This window comes from Muscardinus avellanarius (genome assembly GCF_963383645.1).
Source record: "Muscardinus avellanarius genome assembly, chromosome: 11".
Lineage (NCBI taxonomy): Eukaryota > Metazoa > Chordata > Mammalia > Rodentia > Gliridae > Muscardinus > Muscardinus avellanarius.
In genome coordinates, this window is record NC_137797.1 from 58,141,153 (window position 1) to 58,167,713 (window position 26,561).

The 26,561-nt window shown below is 42.1% G+C and overlaps 1 protein-coding gene across 1 annotated transcript in view; it reads left to right on the top strand.

Moving 5' to 3' along the window:
* The window catches only part of PPM1H (protein phosphatase, Mg2+/Mn2+ dependent 1H), a gene marked incomplete at both ends in the record, with an annotated part of 281,266 nt that overhangs the window by 97,669 nt on the left and 157,036 nt on the right, over positions 1-26,561 (top strand). Inside the window, one exon of the mRNA XM_080705408.1 lies at positions 14,679-14,841. Coding sequence (XP_080561534.1) covers positions 14,679-14,841 — 163 coding nt within the window. The remainder of the gene's footprint in view (positions 1-14,678; positions 14,842-26,561) is intronic.

The window sequence follows — 26,561 nt, forward strand, 5'->3', positions numbered from 1 at the left end:
AAGCCAAATTGAGAACTCCGTTCCCACTGCTTAAAGGTCTAGTTGGAGGTAGAAAGTTTGAGTTGATTAACTTACTTAATTCTACTTTTATAGATGCCTGTCATATATAAAATATAGCTTACCAGGTATCAAAACTAACCTCAGCATGACACTCTAAAACTATGTGCCATGTAAATTTATTTTAGTTCTGAAAGCAATTTAGGTTTTAACAAGGGTGAAGTGGTAAGGGGAGAAAGATAGACTGAGCAGTTGGAAAAGGAGCCTGAAAACCTTCCCATTCAGTGCAGAGATCCCTGAGATCCTGTGGGAGGTGATTCACCACGTGGGACATTTCTAGCACAGGGAGTTCCTCGTTTTCGAGGTAACTCGTTGTTTTCGGGGCAGGTTTAAAGCGGTAGTATCAGAATTGCCTTTCTGCTACTTGTAAGTCTGCTGAGGGCCCTGGAGCTTCTCTGATCCACCCTAGTCTGTGTGTTGAGAATGGGCTGTCCAGGTGCCCCAAAGCCTTTCTGGCAGGCTGTAAATCAGCATGTGGTTATGAGGCAGAAGTGGCCCTCAACTTCAGATCAGGATGTCACCTCTGGGTGCCCTGGGCTCTGGCTTCCCTCAGCCACTTTTCTGTTGCAGATGTTTGGGGCTCACTTTGCATGTCTTCCTCCCAAGTTCATTTTCAAGTAGAGGTGCCTATAATTGAATACATTTTTTCCTGTGGAATGTAGACTCACTATTTTTGAAGCCAAGCACTAAATGAAATTTATGGATGGCCATGGTTTTAGACTGAGTACTAGGCCCCAGCAGACTAAGCCAAAATGGAATCACTAATGCTAATGGCCACAGAATCAAACTGAAACTCAAAACTGGAAAATCCCCAAACCACTTTTTCCTAAAAACATGAGATTCACAGCAACCAGTTGAACAGGACCCAGTCAACCAGAGCTGGCACAGTCCGGCAGTCCCTTCACCTTCAGCTGCCTGAGGAAAGTCACCTGAAGTGACCTGATGTCAACCATTCTGCTTTTAAATTGTGCACCATGCTATTTTCTTGTTCTTGCTCAAGCCACTGTACAAAAACTGACTGTTCTGCCATGTCCAACAGAGTACCTTTCTAATTTTAGATGGGATTCTGCCCAACTCATCCATCACTAATAAAAGCCAATGTGAGCCTTACAATCAATGTGATGAAATTTTGTTTTTGATACAAATGGTGAGAAACCCCAGTCAAAATATTTTAAGTTTAGCAACCAACTAGGCAGTTTTAGGACACACTTATTAGTTGTTTCCATGAGTCTTATGGCAAAATGAGTCCATTTGTTCACTACATAATTGAAGACCTACTCCCAGCTGAGTGATCTGAGATGGAGAAAACATAGCCAAAATAAACACACCACCTTGAGGAACGTATTTACCTTTTACTAATTGAAATAGGTTGGCAGTGCACCTTGTCCTTTTTATTTGAAAATGATATTGGGCATCCAATTTGAAGTAGTTTATAGTCCGTGCATTTGCCTTGTTCAGAGCCATGGCAAATCTGATGATGTTTTCACTTTTTTTCTGAGAGTAGAAGGATCAGTTTGCCCAGAGTGGAGCCCAGTCTGGCCCCTCTGGAGCCTCAGGCGTACAATGGCTTCTTCCTTTCCTCCTCAATTGTTAGACTTAGACTGTTCATTGCATTTTGCCCTGTGTCTGGGGACAAAGGTGAATGTGTTTGATCAGATAACAACTGGCTTTTCAAAGGTCTATTTGGTATATTGTTCAGGCTTTAAGTTGGAAACAAAGCAAACTTTCTCTGCAACTTAGTTAACCCAAGGGTGAATATTTTTCAAAGCAGATTATTTTCAGATACAGCACATTTTAAAAACACACATACAAAAAGACCGAAGTAGTAAGAGGGAAATTAATGACTGCTCTTTTTTCTTTTCTTTTCTAGTACTAGAGATTGAACCCAGGGACCTTGAACCCTAAGGGCATTCTACCTCTGAACTTCATCCCTAGCCCTTTTTTATATTTTAAATTGAAATAGGGTCTCACGAGGTTGCTAAGAGTCTTGCTACATTGTTGAGATTGTCCTTGAACCTAAGACAATCTCAGCCCCCAAGTACTGGGATTGTAGGCATGCACTGTCACACCCAGCTTGCTCTTAATGAACATTTACAGTAATACAGTACTTAACTTGGAAAACATATGTTGGAGTGAGTGCTGAAACCATGTGCCTGTCACCACCCTTTATTGTATTACCTGTGTTCCACTTACAGGCTGTTGGGCCACTAATTTCATGAACATCATCTGTGGGAACACACGCCTCATTTAAAAATCCCAGTTGCTGTGCAGAAATGCCAGAAGGGTTCCTCCAAGATGTTTTGCAGAGTCATTTTGCATTCTACTGATGAGGCTAATAAAATAAAGACAGTGACATTACCATTCTTGCACTTAAGGTTACAAGCATTAAGTAAATTCTTGGATGTAAAACACATTAAATAATTGTTTTCAACAGTCAGATGACTACCTGATGAGGAAAATACTGTTGATTATCCCTATATTACTGATGAGAAACTGAGATGTGGAAGCTGGGCGTGGTGGCGCATGCTTGTAATCCCAGCATTCGGGAGGCTGAGATAGGAGGATCGTGGTTCGCAGACAGCCTCAGCTACTTAGTGAGGCCCTCTGCAACTCAGTGAGACCCTGTTTCAAAATAAAGAATAAAAGTAGGGCTCAGAGATAGAATGCTCCTGGGTTTCATCCTCAGTACTGCAAGAAGAAGAAGAAGAAGAAGGAGAAGGAGAAGGAGAAGGAGAAGGAGAAGGAGAAGGAGAGGAGGAGGAGGAGGGGGGGGAGGAGGAGGAAAAAGAAAAGCAAGGAAGGAAGGAAGGAACGAACGAACGAACTGAGGCATGGGGAGATAAAAGAATGTGTTGAAAGTCCTGCAACTACCAACTGACTGATCCATGATTCAAACCCAGGGAGTCTGATCCTAGTTTCTCTGTTTGTTTGTTTGGTTTTGGTTTTGGTTTTTTTACTCAGAACCCTGAGCAAGTCAGGGTTTAACCTATTGTACCACCAAGGATGCTCTTCTGTGTAATACTCTAGCTGAACTAAAGTTTATAAGAGAACTCACAGAGCCCTAGATATTTCCATATTTTTGTTATCCAACAAGGGGGAAAAAAGCCAAGATCATATATGGGATTTTGGAAAAACTGCCAATTAAAAGTGTGTGTGTGTGTGTGTGTGTGTGTGTGTGTGCGCGCGCGCAGTACTAGGGATGGAACCCAGGGGCATTCTACCTCCAAGCTAAACCCTCAGCCCTATTTTTTATTCTTTTAATTTTGAAATAGGGTCTAACTTATAGAAGGCCTCCCTAAGTAGCTGAGGCTAGCCGCAAACCCAGATCCTTCTGTCTCAGCCTCCCACGTACTGTGATTACAAGCATGCGGTGCACAACCACACCTGTCTTGTTCTTAACTGCTATACGAGACCACTTCCCAATCTCCAGCACAACCGCTCTGCCTGCCCTCCACCACCCCAAGTTTCCTGTTTTGCTCCATTTAGTTGGAATGGCCCCACTTATGTGAAGGATGATAAAATGATTCTTAACATTATTTTCTAAAACAAGGACTCGGAACCCTGAGCAAGTCAGGGTTTAACCTATTGTACCACCAAGGATGCTCTTCTGTGTATACTGTGTTGAACTAAAGTTCATAAGAGAACTCACAGAGCTCTAGACATTCCAGTATTTTTGTTATCCAACAAGGGGAAAAAAGAGCCAAGATCATATATGGCATTTTGGGAAAACCGCCAATTAAAAATGGTATATATTTAGCTGGATGTGTTGGCGCACGCTTGTAATCCCAGGAGCTGGAAGGCTGAGATGGAAGAATTGCAAGTTCTCAGCCAGCCTCAGCAACTTAATGAGGCCCTCTGAAACTTAGTGAGAACTTGTTTCATAATAAAGAATAAAAAAAAATAGAGCTGGGGGTATAACTTGGAGGTAGAATGCCCCTAGGTTCAATCCCCGTACCACAAAAAACATATATATTTATTTGATGTCTGATGAGATTAGAATATTTCTACTTTTTATTTTATATTTTATGTGATTCATTTCCAGCTTTTTAAAGTTTGTGTTTTAAATGACATGTTTAAAATGAACATTGCTTTGTTTTTAAGGATGCATTTCTCTCACATTGCTGATAGCACTGATGAATCTGGTGGATAAAGGAAAGAAGGCTAGCCGAGCACGGTGGTGCACACCTATAACCCCAGTACTTAGGAGGCCGAGACAGAAAGATTGCAGATGAGATGCCAGCCTTAGCAACTTAGAGAGAACTTGTTTCAAAATAAAAAGGGCTAGGGGTTGAGCTTAGAGGTAGAATGCCTCTAGGTTCAATCCCCAGTATACTCCCTCCCCACCCCCCCGCCAAAAAAAGGAATATGCTACCTTTCTAAATTGCTAACAGAAGCTAACAGCTATACAGTAATATTATAGTAAACCTGTGAGTGGTATTTTTTTCTGCCTTATTTAATGCAAAACTTCAGAGCCCTTTGGGTAGACCCTTATCTTGGTTTTATTCTCCCCTCACACATATGTATGTGTATACACACACACACACACACACACACACACACACACAGCAGCAGCAGCAGCAGCAGCAGCAGAAGAAGAAGAAGAAGAAGAAGAAGAAGAAGAACAACAACAACAACAACAACAACAACAACAACAACAACAACAACAACAACTTTGGCCTTTCTGGCCTTTTGTGGCCTTACAGACTCTGGAATCCCTCCAGAGTCTGCCAGACACAGACATTTCTTTAGTTAAATACAGAAGTTGGACATTGAAGATAGTAATAGTTTTGCCAAGGGGACTGGGAGTATAGTTGAAAGAAGATCTCTAAAAGCAACACTCAGCCAGGCATGGTGACACAAGCTTATAATCCCAGCATTTGGGAGGCTGAGCCGGGAGGATCCTGGTTCATAGACAGTCTCAGCTATTTAATAAGGCCCTTTGCAATTCAGTGAGACCATGTTTCAAAATAAATAATAAAAACTAGGGCTGGGGGTATAGCTCAGAGGTAGAATGCCCCTGGGTTCCATTCCCAGTACCGCAAAATAAATAAATAAATAAATAAATAAGCAACGCTTTTTATTTCTTACTATGATAAAGTTTATTTCTAAACAGGCAATATGAAGAAGACATTGGTATTTCTGTGGGGAGGTCTATAAGACACCATTATGCCTTCTTTTGATCTTTAGTGTTTGTTTTTTATCCTCAGTTACTTAGTTATATTGAGGAGATGTATAGATGACAAAGATGGCTGGAAAATGCTACTAGCTAAATTTACCCCATCTGGCATGGCTGTTAATGACAAGATGCGTACCTGCCTTTCTCTCTTTCCCTTCACCTGTGCATTGCATGTAACCATGTAAAATTGCTGATCTTCTGCTTCTGGTCTACAGAAACAATTTCAGAAAATTCAGCTTAATCATTAAGTTCAGGGGTCAGTCTACATTTTCTCTAAAGGTCTAGAGAGTGAAGAACTTAGGTTGTGTGGGCCAGAAAGTCTCTGTCTTTACAGTTCAGAGGCTGTCACAGTGCAAAAGCTACCACAGACAATCGACAGATGAGGCTGGATTCCAACAAAACACTGAACACTGACATTTGAATTTTATATGCTTTTAGCATGTCATGAAATCTTCTTTTATTTTTTCAATGACTCAGAAGATAAAAACCATTCTTAGCTTGCGAGCCACACAAAAAGTTATCCCATAGTCAATGACCATTGGCCAACCCCTGGTTAGGGCACACTTAGCCACCACTACCTGTGTCATTTCTGGTACTTTGAAACTTTCTGTTCAGTGACCTACATCAATTTCAGTACCTCATCTCCCAGAACTTTCCAACTCCAAGACTTGTGCTGCCTCCCTATTTCCCTTCATAGTCAGTGATATCCCATCTGTCCACTCTGCCATTTTGGAACCTGAATGCCATCCTTTCTGTGATCCTCTTTACAATCTATGTCTGACAAGTTTTGCAGGGCTTCTCAGTTAACTTGCCTCCTCTCTAACCCTGTTCCCCTCTACCCTGAGCCAATGCTTGGTTCATGATCTCTTTGTCACTTGGACAGAGACCCTGTCTAATTTCCTTGCCTTTGTTTTAATCCTATATAATCCATACTCCATTGGGCTGCTAGTGTTGTTTTTCTAATAACATCGGTGGTCACATCATTCCCCTGTCTAAATTAGCTTAAGACTCCTCCCACTAGATATAGGCTCTGTAGAATAAAGTTCTTGTAGAATCTCATGGTCTACTCCTAAGGAAGCTCCATCCTCTGGGCCCAGCTCCTCTTTATTGGTTTCACATGGCTATTTTCACAGGCCATTCCTCTAGCAGGAGAGCCTTTCTTTGACTTTTCTCCAAATATTGATGTCATCCTTTATTTAGTGAGATTGAACTCAGATGCCACCCTATCTGTGACACTTTCTGCAACTCTTCTCTTATGGACCTGTCTCCTCTGCCTCCTCAGATCCCCTGTGACACACACCTCAACTCTGCTATGGGGCTGAGAAAATTGCAGTTTTTCATAAGAAAGTTCAATGGACTGAAAGTTTGTGCCGCCCCCCCCCCACCACAATCCTATGTTGAAACCTACCCCCAGTGTGATAACAGCGGGACTTTTGGGAGGTGATTTCGCCTTGACCATGGAGCTCTCCTGAGCGGGGTCGATGCCATTATAAAAGAGGCCCAGAGAGTTCCCTTGACATTTTCACCATGTGAAACTGCAGCAAGAATACAGCTGTCCACGAACCAGGAAACCCTCACTAGATACAGAATCTGTCAGCACCTTGCACTGGGCCTTCCCAGTATCCAGAACTGTGAGAGAGAAAATTCTGATGTTTAGAAACTCCCCAGGTTTATAGCACTCTGCTCTAGAAGCCTGAATATATGACAGCAGAAGTCCTCCCTGGAGCAAATGACTATGGGCTTCTTCAGAGTGCAAACCACATACAACACTTCTTGACTTGTCCCTGCTTAAGTACACAATAAACACTTTATATGAGTCAGTTTGCTCTATATATCTAATCACCTTCATGATTTTCTTATTAAGTCGCAAAGATCTAATTGCAGTGTTGCTGATTCAACTGCCAATGTTCTCAAGTTGGTCAATGGCAGAAGACGGCAGGGTGAGCTCTGGGCAATCTAGCAAGGACGTGTCCCATCTCCGTGGAGCAGCCTCCCCACAGGTCCTGCTGTTTGTTCATAAGAGAAGTGAGAAAAGTAGATTTTAATTTAAATATCTCACATTTTAAATATTGGAAACCAATTTACGTTTAAAAAATACTTTGCAGGCAGAAGAAATTTAAATACCAGCTCATCTATCAGCTAAATGTGGCCCTCAAGACCCCATTTTGCAACCCCAACTGGCTGCAGCTCTTCAGTAGCGGCAGACAGGGCTTGGGAGCTGAGAGATATAGGGCTGTCTATGGAGAGAAGGACCTTTTAGCCTTTTTCACTAGGAGATATCTAGTCAACCTTCTAAACTGTGAAAGCCAAACACCAGGGAAGATTTGTCTCATTCTATCCTTTTCCCACTCTGGTAAGACCTGCCTGCTGTTAATTGCATTGTTTGGGAGGTTGGGGGGGGGAACTCCTGTGTCCCCTCCCCTGGAGGTGCTACTGAAGCTGTCTGGGAGAAGCTGCTGATGGGAGCTCTTGCTGACCATCCAGCTGGTTTTGCTGATGGATGTTATCAAAAGATTTGGTTGCCTGTCAGAGCCATGATTTGCCAGTACCCCAAGAATGGAAGGTTAGTATCTCATTGAAAGCTAAGAATTAAGTTGCCCTTATGCCAAAGCCCATCTGGGTGGTTAGTAACTACTTCAGAGAACAACATGAAACACTGCCTAAGAGATTATCTAGAAGGGAGAATTTTCATAACTGATGGCTGCGTTTGGTCTCCCATAAAGAATTCACTTCCCCCATAAGACATTTTTCTGTATGATTCTCAATTATATACAAGTCATCAATATCTCACTTCACTGGATGCCCTTATCCTTAAGCAGCATTAACACTTAGTGTAAATATATATATATATATATATATATATATATATATATATATATATATTTTTTTTTTTTTTTGGCCTAAACTGTTTAGGCCCTTATACTTTCTTTAAAAGCCATATATAATTTTCTATGTTGTCTTTTTCTGTGAACCTGAGACCTGAGCTTCTGAACCCAAAAGGCTTAGGGCCCAGAGCTGGTGCCCATGAACAGATGTGAGTGGGAATTTGTAACCAAGTGGGATTTTTCCAATGCATAGAGCACCATCATACAGGAAGTTTGAGAAGAGGGCTCAGAGGAGTGAGTGGTCTTGCTAAAGGCCTCTCTGTTCTGGGCAAAATCATACAATACCCCTCAAAGGCTCTGGATGCCTGGAGGTGGGCTATGTTCCAGAGGCAGCAGAGGGATGCTGATGGAAGGGGAGGGAGGGAAGAGGATGTTCTCTAAGTTGGATGGCTGGAGAAAGTCCCTGGGGCCTGGCAGAAGAGGCAGCTGGTTTTTTATTTGATCTTTTGTTATTAAATATGTTGAGTGTTCACTATGTGCCAGGCACTGGTGAATACTTTTCATGCTAGAACATTTAATTCTCACAACTCTTCTGTGATGGAAAATAACTATTGTCTTCCCCACCTTAGAGGGAGAAAGTAACTTGCCCAGGAACACATGGCTAGAGCTAGTAATTAGTACAGAACAAATTTGAACTAGGTCAATCTGACCATTGTCTTTGCCCCTGCCTTCTGCACTATACTGACTGCCACATGGCGGGGGGGAGGAGGAGTTGGAATTTAATGACTTGGCAATTGTCATGTATTTAGTTCATGGTACATGGGAGTCTTTTTTTTAAAAATGCCATCTAGCAGTGCATAGTAATGCTCATCCAAGGATATCCTCAGCAACTTAGTGAAATCCTGTTTCAAAATAAATAAAAAGGGCCAGGCATGGTGGTACATGCTTGTAATCCCAGCATTTAGGAGGTTGAGACAGGGGGATCACGGTTTGCAGACAGCCTCAGCTCTTTAGTGAGACCCTTTGCAACTCAGTGAGACCTTGTTTCAAAAATAAAGAATAAAAAATAGGGCTGGGAGTAAAGCTTGGAGGTAGAATGCCCCTGATTCCATCCCCAGTACCGCCAAAAATAAAATATAAATAAATAAATAAATAAATAAATAAATAAATAAGGCTGAACATATACCTTAGAAGTAGAATGCCCCAAGTTCTATTCCCCAGCACCCTCCAAAAATAAAAATGTCAACTGTGGCTGTCTTTGTTGTTTAACTATCTTTTGTAAATCCATTTGAAAATGGCCACAACTATGAGTTCTCTGAGCCAGGGTCTTTGTGGCGGTAGTTCACCACTTAAGAATACCTAATGTTGTCTGTATTTAGTTATAGGGCCCCAGTCTACTTTTCATATCTGATAACTGTCCTTAGAATCAAGTTTTTGAGCAGAAGGAAAAGCAGATAATTTGATTATTTAAAAGGTCTCATTAAAGGTGAGAATTTTCTGCTGAAATTTAGGTAGAATTGCTTACCAAAAAAATGGTGACTAGCACATTTCACAAACAGAAGGAAGGCAAGTTCCCCAAAGGTAGTTAGAGCACAGAATGGATTGTTTACTGCTGTTTTTATGTCCTCGTGGTCATATTCACACCTGGTGTTTAGGTCATAACTCTGAGCTGCATCTGACATGCACATAGAATTTTAGACCTGTTTTTCTAAGGAGAGAAAATCTAGGGGTTGTTCACATGAAGATAGGTTGGAGCTTAAGGAATTAAATACATGGATTAACTTTGCCATATTTCTCTCTCCCAGCAAAGATTTGTTGTTCTTCTATGAGTTAAAAACACTGGATTTGCCAGGCGTGGTGGCGCACGCTTGTAATCCCCGCGCTTAGGAGGCGGAGACAGGAGGATTGCGCTGGTTTGGAGCCAGCCTCGCTGGCTTAAGAGACTCTGTTTCCACATAAAAATGTTAAAAAATAGGTCTGGGAGTGTAGCCCATGGAAGTGTATCCCGGAGGTAGAAGGGCTTCCAGGAACCCCAGCACCACCAAAAAAAAAAAAAAAAAAACAAAAACAAAAAAACAAACACTGGATTTAAACTTTCTATACAGAGGAGACAGTAGCTGTCCCTCCCCTACAATCCTCTAACATGTTTTCCATTCTGCATTTTAATTCTAACTTCAGAATTGCCCAGTTATTTAATTTAGGTGACTAAAATTCTCCTGCCCAATACACATATCTTAGCAACTCATAAAATTTACTCCATAAATTACACCTAAGGAACTGAGATTTGAAAAAAAAAATTTGATTGCTATACACTAGCTAGGCTTGTCTTTAAAAAGGCATGAACAATTGGGCATGGTGGCACACACCTGTAATCCCAGTACTCTAGAAGCTGAAACAAGAGGATCACCCAGTAACTTAGCAAGACGCTGCTTTAAAATAATAAATTTAGCCAGGCGTGGTGGTGCATGCTTGTAATCCCCGCACTTGGGAGGCGGAGACAGGAGAATCGCCCTGTTTCCAAATAAATAAATAAAAAAGGTCTGGGAGTGTAGCCCGGAGGGAGAAGGGCTTCCAGGAACCCCAGTACCACCAAAATAATAATAATAATAATAATAATAATAATAATAATAATAACAACAATTTTTAAAAGAGCTTAGGGTATAGCTCTGAGGCGGAATGCCCCGAGTTCAATTTCTAGCAACACACACACACACACACACACACACACACACACACACACACACACACACACAGATGAACAGATATCTACCTCATAAAGTTGACGAGAGAATGAAATGAGTTCATTACTACATGTAAAATGCTAACAACAGTCTCTGAACATAGATAGACCTCAACAAGTGGAGGATCTATTCTCATCATCAGGAAATAGCAAAGCTGACTTCTGAATCATTCATTCATTCATTCATTCATTCATTCATTCACTCAACAGCATCTGCTCTGTATGATGGTCCAGAGAGTGAGTGCCGGCTCTTAACAGCCACAATTTATCATACCTTCAGTTTAATGTCAAGGAAAATATTTTCCTTCTTGATAGGAGATTTGGAAAATAATATCACCAAAAATACAATGACTCTTAATCCAGCAGCATTTTAAGTATTCAAAGCAAGCATCATGAACAGGTATTGTTTAGACAAAGAATGTACCTGTTGATCTCCAGGGAATGACGATTTGTTCCAGAGCAGAGGACAAGAAGGGGGAAAAGCTACTGATGGGACACTCACTTAAGAGGAAACTGCTGATTCAACTAACGGCTTGCTGCTGCTCAGCCTGGAAACCGCGTGTGCCTCAATTTACTTTTAGAAGAATTAAAGCTTTCCTTCATACTTAGTAAATGAGCATTTGTCTTTGAAGAGCAAAATAAAATATTTAAGTTGACAGTGATTGAATTTTTTTTAGAGCCAAAGCAAGTTGAGAAGAATACAGTCTTTACTAAATCTGTGTTGAATATGGAATTGGCGGTAAGGGATGGGGGTGTAGCCTTCCCAGTAGTGGAACACTTGCCTAGCATGTGCAAGGTCCTTGCTCACATCCCCAGCACTGCAAAAAAAAAAAAAAAAAAAAAGGCAGATAAGAATTGTTTTTTTAAGAGATGGACTTTAAATTAGTATTTACATAATATGTAAGTTAGCATTTTGTCATCTGGATAATAATCAGCTGACTTCACGGGTTTACAGGGCTGGGTTGCCGTCTTTTCACTAGGTTGACATTTCTGACTTTTTGGTATTTTGTTCCTGGTATTCACCAGCTGTGTGCCACATGAAACAGCAAAGTAAGGTCATCAGTAATTGCTCTTTCTCAGTTCTCTGGCTTTGATGAGTCACTGCAGACCTCTGCACCACGTGCACCAGGAAGAGATGCACAGTAGGAAAATAACACAACCCAAGAGCCGAGGCAGAGAGCTCGAGACGCTAAAGTGTGTTCACAGCTCTGCCGCGTTTAGCTTTGTGACCTTGTGCTGATTAGAGCCTGCTGGGGACCCGGGTCTCTCGGCCATAAAGCAAGAGTTCTGGGATTTCTTGGTGAAGTAGGGTCAGTCTGGAGTTTAATATTCACGAAGGGAGGCAGAAGACAAACCACTTTCAGGGGACGATTTCCTGCTTTATGTAATTATAGAGGCTTCGCTGACAGTTGGAAAGGGCAGGGGCAGATGAATCAGCCTGGTAGGTAGCGATTGGAGATCACCAATGCTTTTGTTTGTTTTAAAAAAACAGAACAAAAAGAAAAAGCAACTAACAGCATCACAGGGTTAGGTACTAGAGCCAGAGCGATGCCAGAAATGGCAGCAGACAGTATGAAAGGACCAATGTCATGAACTGGCTTCCCAGACAGACCCAGGGGTGGCACTCATTAAAGACACCATGCTATCACATCACCTTGTGGTGAGCCTTCTACCCTAGACGTGTTGTCATGGCTGAGATGGACAGCTGTAATACAGTTTTTAGTAGTTAAAGCTTTTTGGTGGAAGAACTGGTGTAATCAGAACAAAATCTGTAGTCGGTATTGGGTCCGTGGGGATTTTTTGGTTTTGATTTTTTTTTTCTTTTTTTGTTTTTGTTGGTGGTGGTACTGGGGTTCCTGAAAACCCTTCTACCTCCAGGCTATACTCTCAGACCTATGTTTTATATTTTTAAAATTTGGAAACAGGGTCTCTTAAGCCAGTGAGGCTGGCTTCAAACCTGCATGATCCTCCTGTCTCCACCTCACAAGTGTGGGGATTACAAGCGTGTGCCACCACACCCGGCTTGGTTTTGATATTTAACTAGAGTTACACAAGATGTTATAACTGGGGGAAAATGGCACATGGGATCCTACTATTTCTGCAGTTTCTTCTGAGTCTATAATTATGAAAGAATTTTTCAAGTCATTTGAGAATGATCTTTTACTTAACTGTTAGAAGGGTGGGCAACCATACGAGTAGAACAGTATACATACCACACTTAAGGAGTGAATTTCCATTTAGCTTACTTTTTTAAAAAATCTTTTCTGTCCTTGGCACTGAGTTTGGTGTATTCCACACTTTGCTGTATCGGCTACTGGACGTTTAGGAAAGAAAGGAAATGTGACCAATGGCAAATCAGAGAGAGCTCCCTTTCAAGAAGTCTATTTTAGCTGCCACTTCATTACTTCATAAGATAATGGTGCTGAAACCCAAAAGTTAAATCTGCAGTCACCTGATGCAGAGAAAAGTGTACGTCTGTGAATGGCACAGCATGTTTTTCCAACACGTCCTTGTGCTTTGACATTTAGTAATTGGACCAGCGCAGCGCCAGCATGCTGTGCTATCATTAATCTGTGGCTTTGGCATCGAAATCCAAGTACCTTAGAGCCCATCGTGATCAATATTATTCCACAGGACAAAAGATGGAGGGTTACAAATATTGGAGGAGTATACTGGGTACAGTGGCACAAACCTGCAATCCCAACTACTGGGGAGGCTGAGGCAGGAGGATTAAACGTTTGAAGCCATGCCGGGCATGGTGGCGCACGCTTGTCATCCCCGCGCTTGGGAGGCAGAGACAGGAGGATCGCGCAGGTTCGAAGCCAGCCACACGCGCTGGCTTAGGAGACCCTGTTTCCAAATAAAAATGTAAAAATAGGTCTGGGAGTGTAGCCCGGAGGTAGAAGGGCTTCCAGGAACCCCAGTACCACCAAAAAAAAAAAGTTTTAAGCCATCTTGGGCAATTCAGTGAGACTCTGTCTCAAAATAAAAGGTCTGGGCTGTAGCTCAGAGGCAGAGCACTTAACCTCACATGTGTCAAGTCCTAGGTTCAATACCCAATACTACACAAAGGCATGTATTTACTTTTAAGAGAATACATTTTTGACCCATCCACTTCCCTGTGTGTAATGCTGTAAAAAAAAAAAAGACAGGGTACGGGGAAGGTTGTTTCTTTATTCTCATTGACTTTACAGTGGGCTGTACATGATTGTCATGTTCTTTGGTAAAATCAGCAGAGGTTATTTTTTTTTCTCTTTATCACTTGAAGAGATAAAACAGAATTCCCTGACCCAGCTTTGTCTTTCTTTGTTATAACTGCCAAAAAGTTTAGGCTCCAAACTGACCCCAAAGAGGGATGGCCTCATGTGTTTTGAGCAGAATGGATCATGGAGTTGGTCTTGTCTACCAGACTCCTACGAAGGTGAACTGACTGAGCCCAAAACAGCTTTTTTCTTAAATCAGGCACATTGGTGCAGACTGTATTCCCAGTACTTGGGAGACTGAGACAGGAGGATCTCAAGTTCGAGGTCAGCCTCGGCAACTTCGTGAGACCCTGTTTCAAAATTAAAAAAATAAAAGGGCTCAGAGGTAGAATGCCCCTGGGTTCAGTCTCTAGTACAAAAAAAGAAAAAAGGAAAGAAAGAAAGAGAAAGAAAGAAAGGAAAAAACCCTTAGTAAATGTTTCATTGTTTGCTAATATAATTCAGTTTTTTAGAGATCTGTTTATTCGGGAGGATAAAGTACTGAGACCATAGGTCCTCTGCACTAAGTAGTGCCTCAGTTTCTCCCCACTGTGGAGACCTCCACGGCTGACCCTCAAGATGGCAGCGCTCAGCTTTCTGGAAATCTCTCTGATTTGCTTTTCCGGCTTCTTCTCCAGGGTCATCAATGCCGGGAAGAGCACGCACAATGAAGACCAAGCCAGCTGTGAGGTGCTCACTGTGAAGAAAAAGGCAGGGGCCATCACCTCGACCCCAAACAGGAACTCCAAGAGACGGTCCTCCCTGCCCAACGGAGAAGGGCTACAGCTGAAGGAGAACTCGGTAAGACCCTGACCCCGGGCTTTCAGGAGAGAAGGACAGCGCAGCTCTCGCCCTACTGGAAAGCGTTAGGGCTTAATCCAGGCCAGCAGTGAGGGTAAAAGAGTGCTGGGATTATGCTCAATGTATTATGTGCTCCCAGCTGAAGATGACACAGACTTGATGACCCAGTGTTTATTTTGTTTGTTTGTTATTTTATTGCAGTACTGGGGATTGAACCCAGGGGCCTTCTACCTCTGAGCTGCACCCCCAGCCTTATTTTATTCTTTATTTTGAAACAGGCTTCACTAAGTTGCACAGAGTCTCACTAAGTAGCTGAGGCTGGCCTTGAACCTGCAATCCTTCTGTCTCAGCCTCCCACAACTGGCTTCAGTATTTATATTTTTTAACAAAGTAAATAAACCTCCATCATTACAAGTAGGTTTGCTGTAAAAGTTGATGTATATAATCTCTGGTGGTTTCAAAGAAGCCACTCGTAGGTCTTTGTGAAGGAAGTGATCCAGAAGCTTCTCACAAGGGGTGGAGGTAGCTCCAGCCGCTGGCTCAGCTCTTAGCTCCAGCTCTCTGACTTTGCCCCTTTCCTAGCATTCCCTATTCATTACAGCTGTCCACTGGGAGCCTGTGCCTGACACTGTGCCAAATTAATATTTGTTTCAATTGGCCCAAAACCCTTGCAGCCCATGGGTGGCCCTGCAGACTGAATGCTCTCCTATTGACAAATCACAGAGCACATCTCTTCCCTTCCCTTCCCCTCCCCTCCCTTCCCTTCTCCTTTCTCTTCTCCTCTCTTCTCTTCTCTTCTCTTCTCTTCTCTTCTCTAATCTCCTCTCCTCTCCTCTCCACTCTCTCTCTCTTTCTCTCTCTCACTATGTACTGGAGATTGAACTCAAGGGCATTCTACCTCTGAGCTACTTTTATTTTATTTTATTTTTTTAAACAAGTTCTCAATAAGTTGCTGGGGCTGGTCTTGATCCTTTTATCCTCCCATGTCAGCCTCCTAAGTACTGGGATTAGAAGTAAGTACCCCCTTGCCTGGCATGATGGCGCACACTTTTAATCCCCACGCTTGGGAGGCGAAGACAGGAGGATCACGCAGGTTCGAAGCCAGCCGTGCTGGCTTAAGAGACCCTGTTTCCAAATAAAAAATATATTTAAAAAAATATAGGTATGGGAGTGTAGCCCAGAGGTAGAAGGGCTTCCAGGAACCCCAGTACCACCAAAGAAAGAAAGAAAAAGAAAGAAAGAAAGAAAGAAAGAAAGAAAGAAAGAAAGAAAGAAAGAAAGAAAGAAAGAAAGGAAGGAAGGAAGGAAGGAAGGAAGAAGGAAGTACCCCCACACCCAGCTCCTCAGAAACTTCTGAAGAAGCTCTCAAAAAAGGATAGAGAATGACCAGCACTCTATCCATCAGTAGATTATTAGTCTTACAGAGACATGTTCACTGGGAAAAATGTAACTACTCAGGTAATCTTTAGGATATGCTTGCATAAAACTTAAAATACAGGATCCTAAAATATCTAGGAGTGCTGGGGACATAGCTCCATGGCAGAGCATTTGCCTAGCATGCAGGAGGCCCTGGGTTCAATCCCTAATACCGGACAAAGATTTTTTAGAAATCTTCTTAGTCCAAGATATAGTGTCCTTTTACATTTATGCTCCTAGAAACAAAAGTAAGAGTACTGCTTTATTCTGTTAATACTGGGTCATTTTAGAATTAGAAAACACCATGACTCATGGGATCTATCAGTTACACTTGTTTTTAAGGCTGAAGGGAGAGTCATCCTGTTATGCCTGCCCTAAAGAACAGAGCCGAGGACCTACAGGATAGACCGGTAGTGGTTAAGTGCAGAGGTCTGGAGGAAGGTACCCCAGCACAATCTACCCTTCATTAGCTTTTTAACTTGGAGAATATTTATTCATTGAGCCTTAGTTTTCTACTACATAAAAAGGAATATTAACAGTGTTCACTACCAGATGTTAGCAAGAGGCTGGTTGAAAGTATGAAGCCCAATCATCCATGGAAAATGTTTAGCAGTGTCTCAATAAATCCTTAATGAATGCCAGAGATTATTATCCTGAAGGTAGCCCTGCATCTTTCACCCTGTGGAGAAGGCCCAGTGAATTTCGCCTATTTATTCATTTGAGAATGGGAGATTGTTCAATTCCTTTCATTTCTACTTGGTAGGACTCTTTTGAAGATTGAGTTACTATAGGAAAGGACTGGAAACATGTGAGGCATTAATACTGGAATGTGGGCGCCTCTGACTTCATGGTGCTCTGTTTCTGGATGTTTCTTCCCTGCTACTGGAATATAAAGTGATTTCTACAAAAATAAGTCAGTGTAGACATTCTTTCCAAGGCCAGCTAGGGATAGCATTTTGCCTTTTTGCTAGGTTCCTCTTAGAAATGGAGCCAGGGTTAATGTAACTTTCTGTCCAAAGGTACAGTGAAACTAATGCATAGGAACTTTAGGGTGAAGCCATGACCCTGCCCTGTGATGATTTGTTGTTTGATTGGCACTAGGGATTTAACCCAGGGGCATTCTACCTCTGAGGTACACTCCTAGCCCTTTTTATTTTTAAGCAGGGTCTCCACTATGTTGCTGAGGCAGGTTTCGGACCTGCAATCATCCCGTCTCTGCTTCCCAAGTACTGGGATTATAGGTGTACACCACAGAGCCCTGCCTGTGATGGGTTTAAACCTGTGTGGGGTCCATGCTCCAGGAGGCAGCAACAAGGTCCAGGGCAGAGCGGCCACACCGCAGCCCTGCTTCCACCCCAGCAGCCTCGCCTCTACGCCCTTACATAGTGGGCTTCTTATTAGAGTTTAAGGCAAGAGCTATTTGCTTCTTTTCTGTTTTCCATTGTGGTAGACTACATAGAACAGATAATTTGCAATTTAAGCCATTTTTTATGTGTGCAGTTCAGGGACATAAAATATATTTACATATTTGTGCAGCCATCACTATTACGAACTCCAGAACTTTTTTTTCTCCTCAAACTGAAATTAGTATGTGAAGCACCAACTTCCCATTCTTTCCTCCCCTAAGCCCTTGGCAACCACATTTTTATTTTCTTTCTATATGAATATGACCATTCCAAGTACCTCATAGAAGTAGAATCATATCTTTTCGTGTCTGGCTTATTCGTTTAAGATAATGTCACCAAGGTGTTTCTCTGGCGTGGCGTGAGGCTGAATAGTATTCCAACTTATGTGCACATCACATTTTGTGTATCCATTCTTCTACTAATAGACATTTGAGTTGCTTCCATCTTTTGGTAGTTTTGAATGATGCTGTCATGAACATAGCTATACAAATATATCTTTAAGTTCTTGCTGTCAGTGGAATTGCTGGACTGTCTGGCAATTCTGTTTAATTTGTTAATGGTAATTCTGTTTTTCACAGTGACTGCAGCACTGTACATTCCTACCACCAGTGCCAAAGGGTTCCAACATTGCCACATCCCTGCTGACTCTTGTTATTTTATCTTCAGTAGGAGTCATCCTTGTGGGTATGAGGTACCATTTCATTGTAGCTTTGATTTACATTTCTTTAATAATTAGCAATGTTGTATTTTTATGTGCTTTTTACTTCTTTTTTAGGGAAACGCCTTTTTGAGCCCTTTGCCCATTTTAAACTGAGTTGTCTTCTTTTCTATTGTTTGGGCTGCTTTTTAAAAGCTTGAAACCGCCGGGTGTGGTGGCGCATGCTTGTAATCCCCGCGCTTGGGAGGCGGAGACAGGAGGATCACGCAGGTTCTGAAGCCAGCCATCCTGGCTTAAGAGACCCTGTTTCCAAATAAAAATATAAAATAGGTCTGGGAGTGTAGCCTAGAAGTAGAAGGGCTTCCAGGAACCCCAGTACTGCCAAAAAAATATTAAAAATTAAAAAAATTAAAGCTTGCAACCTATAATCTATAAACTATGTCAATCACAGAGCACTTGCTGTATACCAGGAACAAGATGCTGGGAATCACAGAGAATAAAATGAATAAAAATCCCTACTCACAGGCAACTTCCATTTATTAAAACAGTTAAGGTAGATAGTGTGCCAGATGGCAAATGCTGGAAAGAGAAAAGTTACTGGAATAGGAAAGCAGGAGTCTAGGAAGTGCAAGGTTCCAGGGTAGTTATAGAAGGCATCACAGAGAAGGTAACATTGGAGCACAGACCTGAAGCTGCAGCTGTTTGGAGGAAGAGCATGCTGCAGAGACCTTAGGGAGCAGGCCCTAGGTTCTCAATGATGAGAGATAATAATAAGGAGGCCCTTGCGGTTGAGCAGAGGCACAGGAAAGCCTGAGTGGCAGCAGGTGTCAGAAAGGTCCTGGCAGTGGGGGAACCATCTGGCAGCACCTCAGAGGTCAGTGCCTGGATTTTGGCTTCCGCTTTCAATGAAGGATCCGCTGGCAGAGGATGCTGGATGCACTGGTTAAAAGAGACCCATCTTTTCTCCCATCTAAAAGACATCCCCTGAAGAACAAAACTCAAACTTTTGGTGGCACTTAAAGAAGCACTATGAGATTATGGACTTAGGTCTGTTGCACAGTTAGATAACTACAAGTAATGGAATGTTCCAAGGAACGCTCAAGGAAACGCTATTCAGAGTTACAGGGCCAAGGGAAGAAGAGCATTTTCAGGAGACAAGTCAGATGCTACCTGTTTCCCTGGTGAGTCTAGTCCTTCCCCCAACAGATCATGAACTCTGAGTTTGCACACTGAGCCCTTATAGTACGACGATGAGCTCAGTACAGTTCTCCTCCTAGAGCTGGAGGAGAAGGAATCATTAAGCAATAGCACCACAAGAGAGTGAGTTTTAATTTAAGAAAAAAAATAACAGTTTGTATGGAAGCCTAGTTCAGATTGGTCACAGGTAGTCTGGTGAAACAATGCAGAAAAGGTGATAGCTCAGAATAGGGAAGTTTCCTAGAGAAAGCTACACTTAAAGCTATTGTCTTGAAAAATGAACAGGGAGCTGGGGCTGTTGTTCAGTGGTAGAGTGCTTGCTCTGGCCTATGTAGGGTCCTGGGTTCAGTGGAAGGAAGGAAGGAAGGAAGGAAGGAAGGAAGGAAGGGAGGAAGGAAGGAAAGCAGAAAGGGAGAAAGGGAGAGAAAGGAAGGAAGGAAAGAGAAAGGGGAGATTCTGATAGAAGGAGCATACATATCAGAGACAAGTCGGCCTGAGGGTGTATGGGGCATGTCTCCTAGTGTCTGAGAGCACGTGTGGCCAGTTAGAAGATGGTAAAGCAGGAATGGCAAGTGCATGTCCCATGTGGCAGCTAGCAGATGCCATAATAAGCAGAGACTGTAGCCATGTGATTGTAGACAATGGCACGATGAATCAAGACAGCATTGGCAGTAGGAAGAGCTGGGGCAAAAGGCCCGCCACACAAGCCGGGAGGGCAAGATGCCTTTCAAGAGGCTCCTGTGCCGAAATCCAGTTGAGAAATGATGTGGCCTTAAAACTGGGCCGTGGTTAAGAGTGAAGGACAGACTCAGAGAGATGAAGTGAGAAGATTGCAGTTGAGTTGACTGCTTTGGGTGGGAGGGATCTGAGGATGGAGGCTTTAGCCCCTGTGTGTGGGGCCAGTGGATAGGTAGAGCTCAGAGCTGGGGGGATGGCCAGAGGTGATGACATGAGTTTTGAGTATGCTGATTCTACTTTTCCTGGTGGAAATGCTTATAGAAAGCTAGAAAGTTCAGAGCTCAGGAACAAGTCTAGGGAGGTTTAGATTTCAGGAGTTGCACGTTACAGCTGAAGTTGTAGCTAGATATAACTTAGATCTCCTAGAAAGAGTATAAAAATGAAAAGAATTCAGAGTACAAACCTGATGCTAGTAGGGTTCTAGAAGCCTGAAGAAGAGAGAGGAGTTGTAAGGAGAGGTAACTCTGCCACGGCCCACAAAAAGGCCAAAAAAGAGAAGGATGGAAAAAATGGTTGCATTCTATTATAAGCAAAACTGGAACAGCCAGGTGAATAATGGCATCATTATTGTACCTGCAGAGTTGACAGGCGTGAAGAAAAGCTAAAGAAGATGTGTGGGCTCCTTCCTGAATGCATATTTGCTTAATTTCTCCCTCCTACCTTGAGCTCTTTGTCCTCACCAAAGTCCATAAGACCTTTTTTATGCATAATATCACCTTCTATTTCCCAGAGATTGAAGAAAACCTAAATGGTCTGTCAAATAACATGAAATTCACAATGAAAAGAGGAACTGTCATAGGAGTGTTTTATTTGTTAGTAATATCAGTGATGTACAGAGGAATTCAGCAGACACATGACTTTATATCTGATGACATTTGTTGCATTCAGTAGCAGCAGGGTAGCTGGATAGCAGTGAGGTGACTTTCTTGCTACATGTCATTATTAACTCATGTAAGTGTGTGTGTGTGTGTGTGTGTGTGTGTGTGTGTGTGCATGTGTGTGTGTGTGTGTGTGTGTGTGTGTGTTACTGGTATGGAATCCAGGGGCATTCTACGTCCAAGCTATACCCTTAGCCCTATTTCTTTATTCTTTATTTTGAAACAAGGTCTTACCAAGTTGCAGAAGGCCTCACTAAGTAACTGAGGCTGTCCGTGAATCACGATCCTTCTGTCTCAGCCTCCCAAATGCTGGGATTATAAGCATGCACCACCACACTCAGCATGTAAAAGTTTTAAGTCAACCTTAAGCCATTCCTCATGCCAACTTACAGAGAATTATCCCTTTAAGACAAGTAGACTTTCAGCCCAACAAGTCAACCTAAGCCTTCTATTTAACACTAGTAAACTTTTTTCTGTACTAGGGTTTAAACCCAGGGGCATTCTACCTCTGAGTTATACCCTCAGTCCTTTTTTTTTTTTTAATTTTGAAACAGGATCTCACTAAGTTGTAGGGGGTGGCCTAAGTAGCTGAGGCTGGCCTTGGACCTGTAATCTGCCTGTTTTAGCCTGCCAAGTACAGAGATTACAAGTGTGCACCACCATGCCTGGCACCAATTAACTATTTATTTATTTATTTATTTATTTATTTATTTGGTGGTACTGGGGTTTCTGGAAGCCCTTCAGCCTCTGGGCTACACTCCCAGGCATATTTTATACTTTGTATTTGGAAGCAGGGTCTCTTAATCCAGCGCGGCTGGCTTCAAACCTGCATGATCCTGTCTCCACCTCCCAAGCGCGGGGATTACAAGCATGTGTCACTACGCCCAGCAATTTTTTTTTTTTTTAATGCAGCACTGGGGATAGAACCCAGGGGCATCCTACCTCTGAGATACACCTCTAGCCCTAATTTTTATTCTTATTTTGAAACAGGGTCTCAGTGAGTTGTAAAGGGCCTAAGTAGCTGAGACTCCGCAAACTATGATCCTCTTGTCTCAGCCTCCCAAATGCTGGGATTATAAGTGTGCGCCACTGCATCCAGCTAACTTTTAAATTTTTAAAAAATTTATTTATTTATTTATTTATTTACTTACTTATTTATTTATTTTTGGTGGTACTGGGGATGGAACCCAGGGGCCTTCTACCTCCAGGCTACACTCCCAGACCTATTTTATATTTTTTTATTTGGAAACAGGGTCTCTTAAGCCAGTGGAGGCTGGCTTCGAACCTGTGCGATCCTCCTGTCTCAGCCTCCAAAGCACGGGGATTACAAGCATGCGCCACCACGCCCGGCTCTCAGCTAACTTTTTAAAACTTTTGATGGATACAACAAGGAAGCATAGTGTTCCACCTCCACTGACTTTGTGGGGTTTGTGGTAAAGGAATACCATTTTCTGTGCTAGCTTGAGAGCTAAATAAAGTCACCTGACTTATAAAAAAGAAAATACAAACTCATTTCAGGTTCTATCTACATGTATAAGTAGAATATCAGGGGTTATAAAGTAACATTTAAAAGAAATCATAAAACTTGGACATGTTCACTGTAATATTGTAGCAAAGAAATGCAAGGAGACATAGTCAAATTCTCCCTTTCACCTACTCTATCGTGGATCTAGGTTTGTTTGTTTTTTTTTTTTTAATTAAGAATTTAGTGAAGCCAGATGTGCTGGTGCATGCATATAATCCGAATATTTGGGAGGCTGAGACAGAAAGCTCGCAGGCTTGAGACCAACCTTAGCAGTTTAGCAAGCCTCTCAGCAAGGTAGCAAGACTCTGTTTCAAAACAAAAAACAAAAACCACAAAAAAATGTGAAAATAAAAAATACTGGGGGTGCAGGTCAGAGGTAGAATGCCTCTGGTTTCAATCCCTAGTACCAAAAAAAAACAAAGCAAAACCAACAAAGAGTTTAGTGACATGCTTCCAAAGAAATAGGTGAAAACTTCCATTTTGAAGAAACATAAGAGATGTTTTGAGATCTCTGATGAAGTGGGTGTGAAGTACAATAAAGGAGAATATTCTCAATAACAAGTGAAGGAACTTATCTTGTGCCTGGTCAAGATCAGTTATTTGATGCATCATCAGCCACATGCCCACTGTTGGGCAGATAGGAAATAATTAGATGCTCCTGGCAATCCCCAAGCTTCCTAGCATTCCCAAGCTTCTGTGAGTGTGAGGATGCAGGGCAGGTAATTGTAACAGTGCCACACCAAAACCGTAACGGTGCCCACACTGGACACCGGAACTGTAACCGTGTGAGATGTAGCCATGGGTTCTTGTTCTTAGCTATTTCAGAAAAGAACACCCAGAACTCTTCTGCTGTAAGCTTAAGCAATTTTATTATTACAAAGGCAGAAAGAAAGAGACAAAAATTATAAAGCATTGCATTAGAGGTGCAGTGGAGCGACTTGAAAATAAGTCACTGAGGTTTTGAATATAGAACAGTTTTTATTTTTATTTTTTTATTTTATTTATTTTATTTATTTATTTATTTTTTTTTTATTTTATTTTATTTTATTTTGGTGGTACTGGGGTTCCTGGAAGCCCTTCTACCTCCGGGCTACACTCCCAGACCTATTTTTTAACATTTTTATGTGGAAACAGAGTCTCTTAAGCCAGCGAGGCTGGCTCTGAACCAGCACGATCCTCCTGTCTCTGCCTCCCAAGCGCGGGGATTACAAGTGTGCGCCACCACGCCCGGCAGAACAGTTTTTATAAAGATACATTATCTTTCATCTTGCCCAACCAATAAACTTCTGACTTGACTAGGTGTGACCCGACTCGACTAGGTGTGACCTAAGTGTGAGCCCACCCATTAACCCCATTCAGGCCCCCTTTTTTATGATCATGGGGATTATGATTATGGGGATTTCTCGCTCCGCCAAAAGCCTTCTTCCTGCCTTGATACAGATGTAATCCCAAATCTTTGTTAAGACCAGAATGATTAACAAAGTCAGGGGTCACATTGTATCTGCCCCCCACCTTGAGAGAGGCCTGAACCTTCCTCCTGCATTCTTGGGGAATTTTATCCTATCTGCTAGAAGTTATTTATTATGTAAACCTTTATTATGTCTTTAAAATATGAAGGCCCTGAGTTCCAACTCTTCTGTGTTCTTACTAATTACTTTTGGTGGAGGAACTCTGCGTTATAACAAGCTGCCTGATACCTGGCAGCAACCAGACCCTGACTACTTTTTACATTTTGAAACTAATTTCTGATACATTAATACCAAAGTTATTTCCCAATACCGGCACAGTAACTAAGATGGAAGGAAGCTCAAAATGCTGGCATTTCCAGGAGACATTTGCATGATCTCATCCCTCAGGAAAGACCCTAAATCTTGTTGGTGTTAATAACTTTTCCCCATTGTGCACTGAGGGCCTTTAACTAAGCAGACCAAGATGAATGGAGTTTCTCAACATCTCTTGGTCTTCTTTCTCTTGATTCAGAGGGGCATAAAGAGTTTCTATGCATTACTGTTATTGTCATCACAAGTTAACATTGCTTTACCAAGAGCTTTTGCTTTGCAGTTCCCATGTAGCTAGTCCTTCTAGGAGTGAGATAAAATGGGGAGAATTCCCCTACCAGGTGACTCTTCTGAGGTAGGAAAACAAGTTCACACTATGGCTATTTTATAACCTTAGTATTAAGAAGTGCACATGCTTACATAAGATGGCTAGGTAGGAAATATTCAAGATATCATGGCCATCACCTGGACATACCCCACCCCCACATGGCTCCATGTTTGAAACATTGTTTTTGGCTTGTGACTAGGCTTGTGGAACCTGTATCCCAAGTCAGTTTCCTTAAGAGAGCCTTCATGCTGTTTGTTTGAGTTAAAACAGACCACAGTGTGTGGTTTCCGGATCTGTTAGTTCAGTGTCTACTTACACTACCGGGAGATGGCTACGTGGGCATCGGCCATGCACGGCAGGGGTGAGGGAAGCCGATTATCCTTCCCAGCAACCCATGGGGCGGCACTGTAGGAGCTGAAGGCAATTGGAGCAGAGAGAGGTGAGAGGGAAAAGGGACCAGGATATTTTAACTCTGAACTTAAGATTTAGCATTTTTTCCATATTTTTTGTAAGGAACACTCTCTTAGCCCCCAAAATATTAAGTGAAGAGTCCTTTTGGTAATGCAGTGACAGTCCTCCAGGAATACTTGGAGCTCATCTGGCCGCTGATCCCTGCAAGAAGTCAACTACAAACAGCAACTGAAGTAGCTTTTATTCACCTTTCTGTGTTTACTCTAAATTTTCTCTCTTTGTTCTGCCTTGTGTCAGAAAAATATAAACTTTCTATTTCTTGATTTTTTTTTTTAAGAAGGAGGGCAATGGTTTCCTTCATGACCCTTATCCCTAAGTTCCAGGGACAAAGAACTCTTGCCAGTGATTGAGGATAACTTTTCCACCAGGAGTTGACCAGGCTGGTGGCAGCCAGCGTAACTTTACAGTTCCTGCTTCAATGGACATTGATTAATCCTGAAAACAAGATTTAACCAAGATGCCTGTCATAGCTGAGAAAACAACTAAAACTGTTTCACAATAGATCCCCCAACTGTGCAAACCTTAAAGCAAAAGGAAAATAAATAGTGTTGAGAAGAAACCTTCTCCTTGTTTCATATGTAGTCTTAACTTCACAGCATTTGGTGGGAAGAATGCCAGCAAGGGCAATCAATATCTCTTGAGTTTTTCTTTTATTTCTCTCCTTCTTCTCTTGTAAAAACACAGCACTCATCCAGATGTGGTAGTGCACACCTACAGCCCCAGTAGTTGGGAGGCTGAGACAGGAGAATCACAGATCCAGGACCAGTCTCAGCAACTTAGCAAAATAGAAAGGGTTGGGGGTATAACTCAGAGGTAGGATGCACCTGGCTTCAATCCCCAGTGTCATATTTCTTCCTTTGAATTATGATGTCTCATTCCATCCAGCAGTTAATTAAGTTTCTCTCTTGTCAACCAGAAAACTTAGGTAGCTGCTCTTACTGACTCAGATGAACAGAACTGAAGTTATCCATTTTGTCCTTATAGTACAGATTTCTTGCTAGATTATAGGCAGGCTACCCTTTTCAGAGACTATGGCAAGAGGAGAAAGCCTTCTGACTGAATGCCAGTTGGGTATCCGAGTTCAAATCCTGGCTCTCTTTCTTCTAGCAGGTGTTACATTATACAAGTTACTTGCCTTCTCCATATTTCAGTCTCCTCACCTATAAACCAAGGATAATAGTTCCTACCAATAGGGTTAAAAATAGAAAATGAGTGAAAAATATGAAAAGTTCTTAGAATCATGCTGGGCATGGGGCAAGTGCTAGACAAAAAGTATTGGTTGTTATTATAATGGAGGCACTTCCAGGTACATTTCATATGATTTT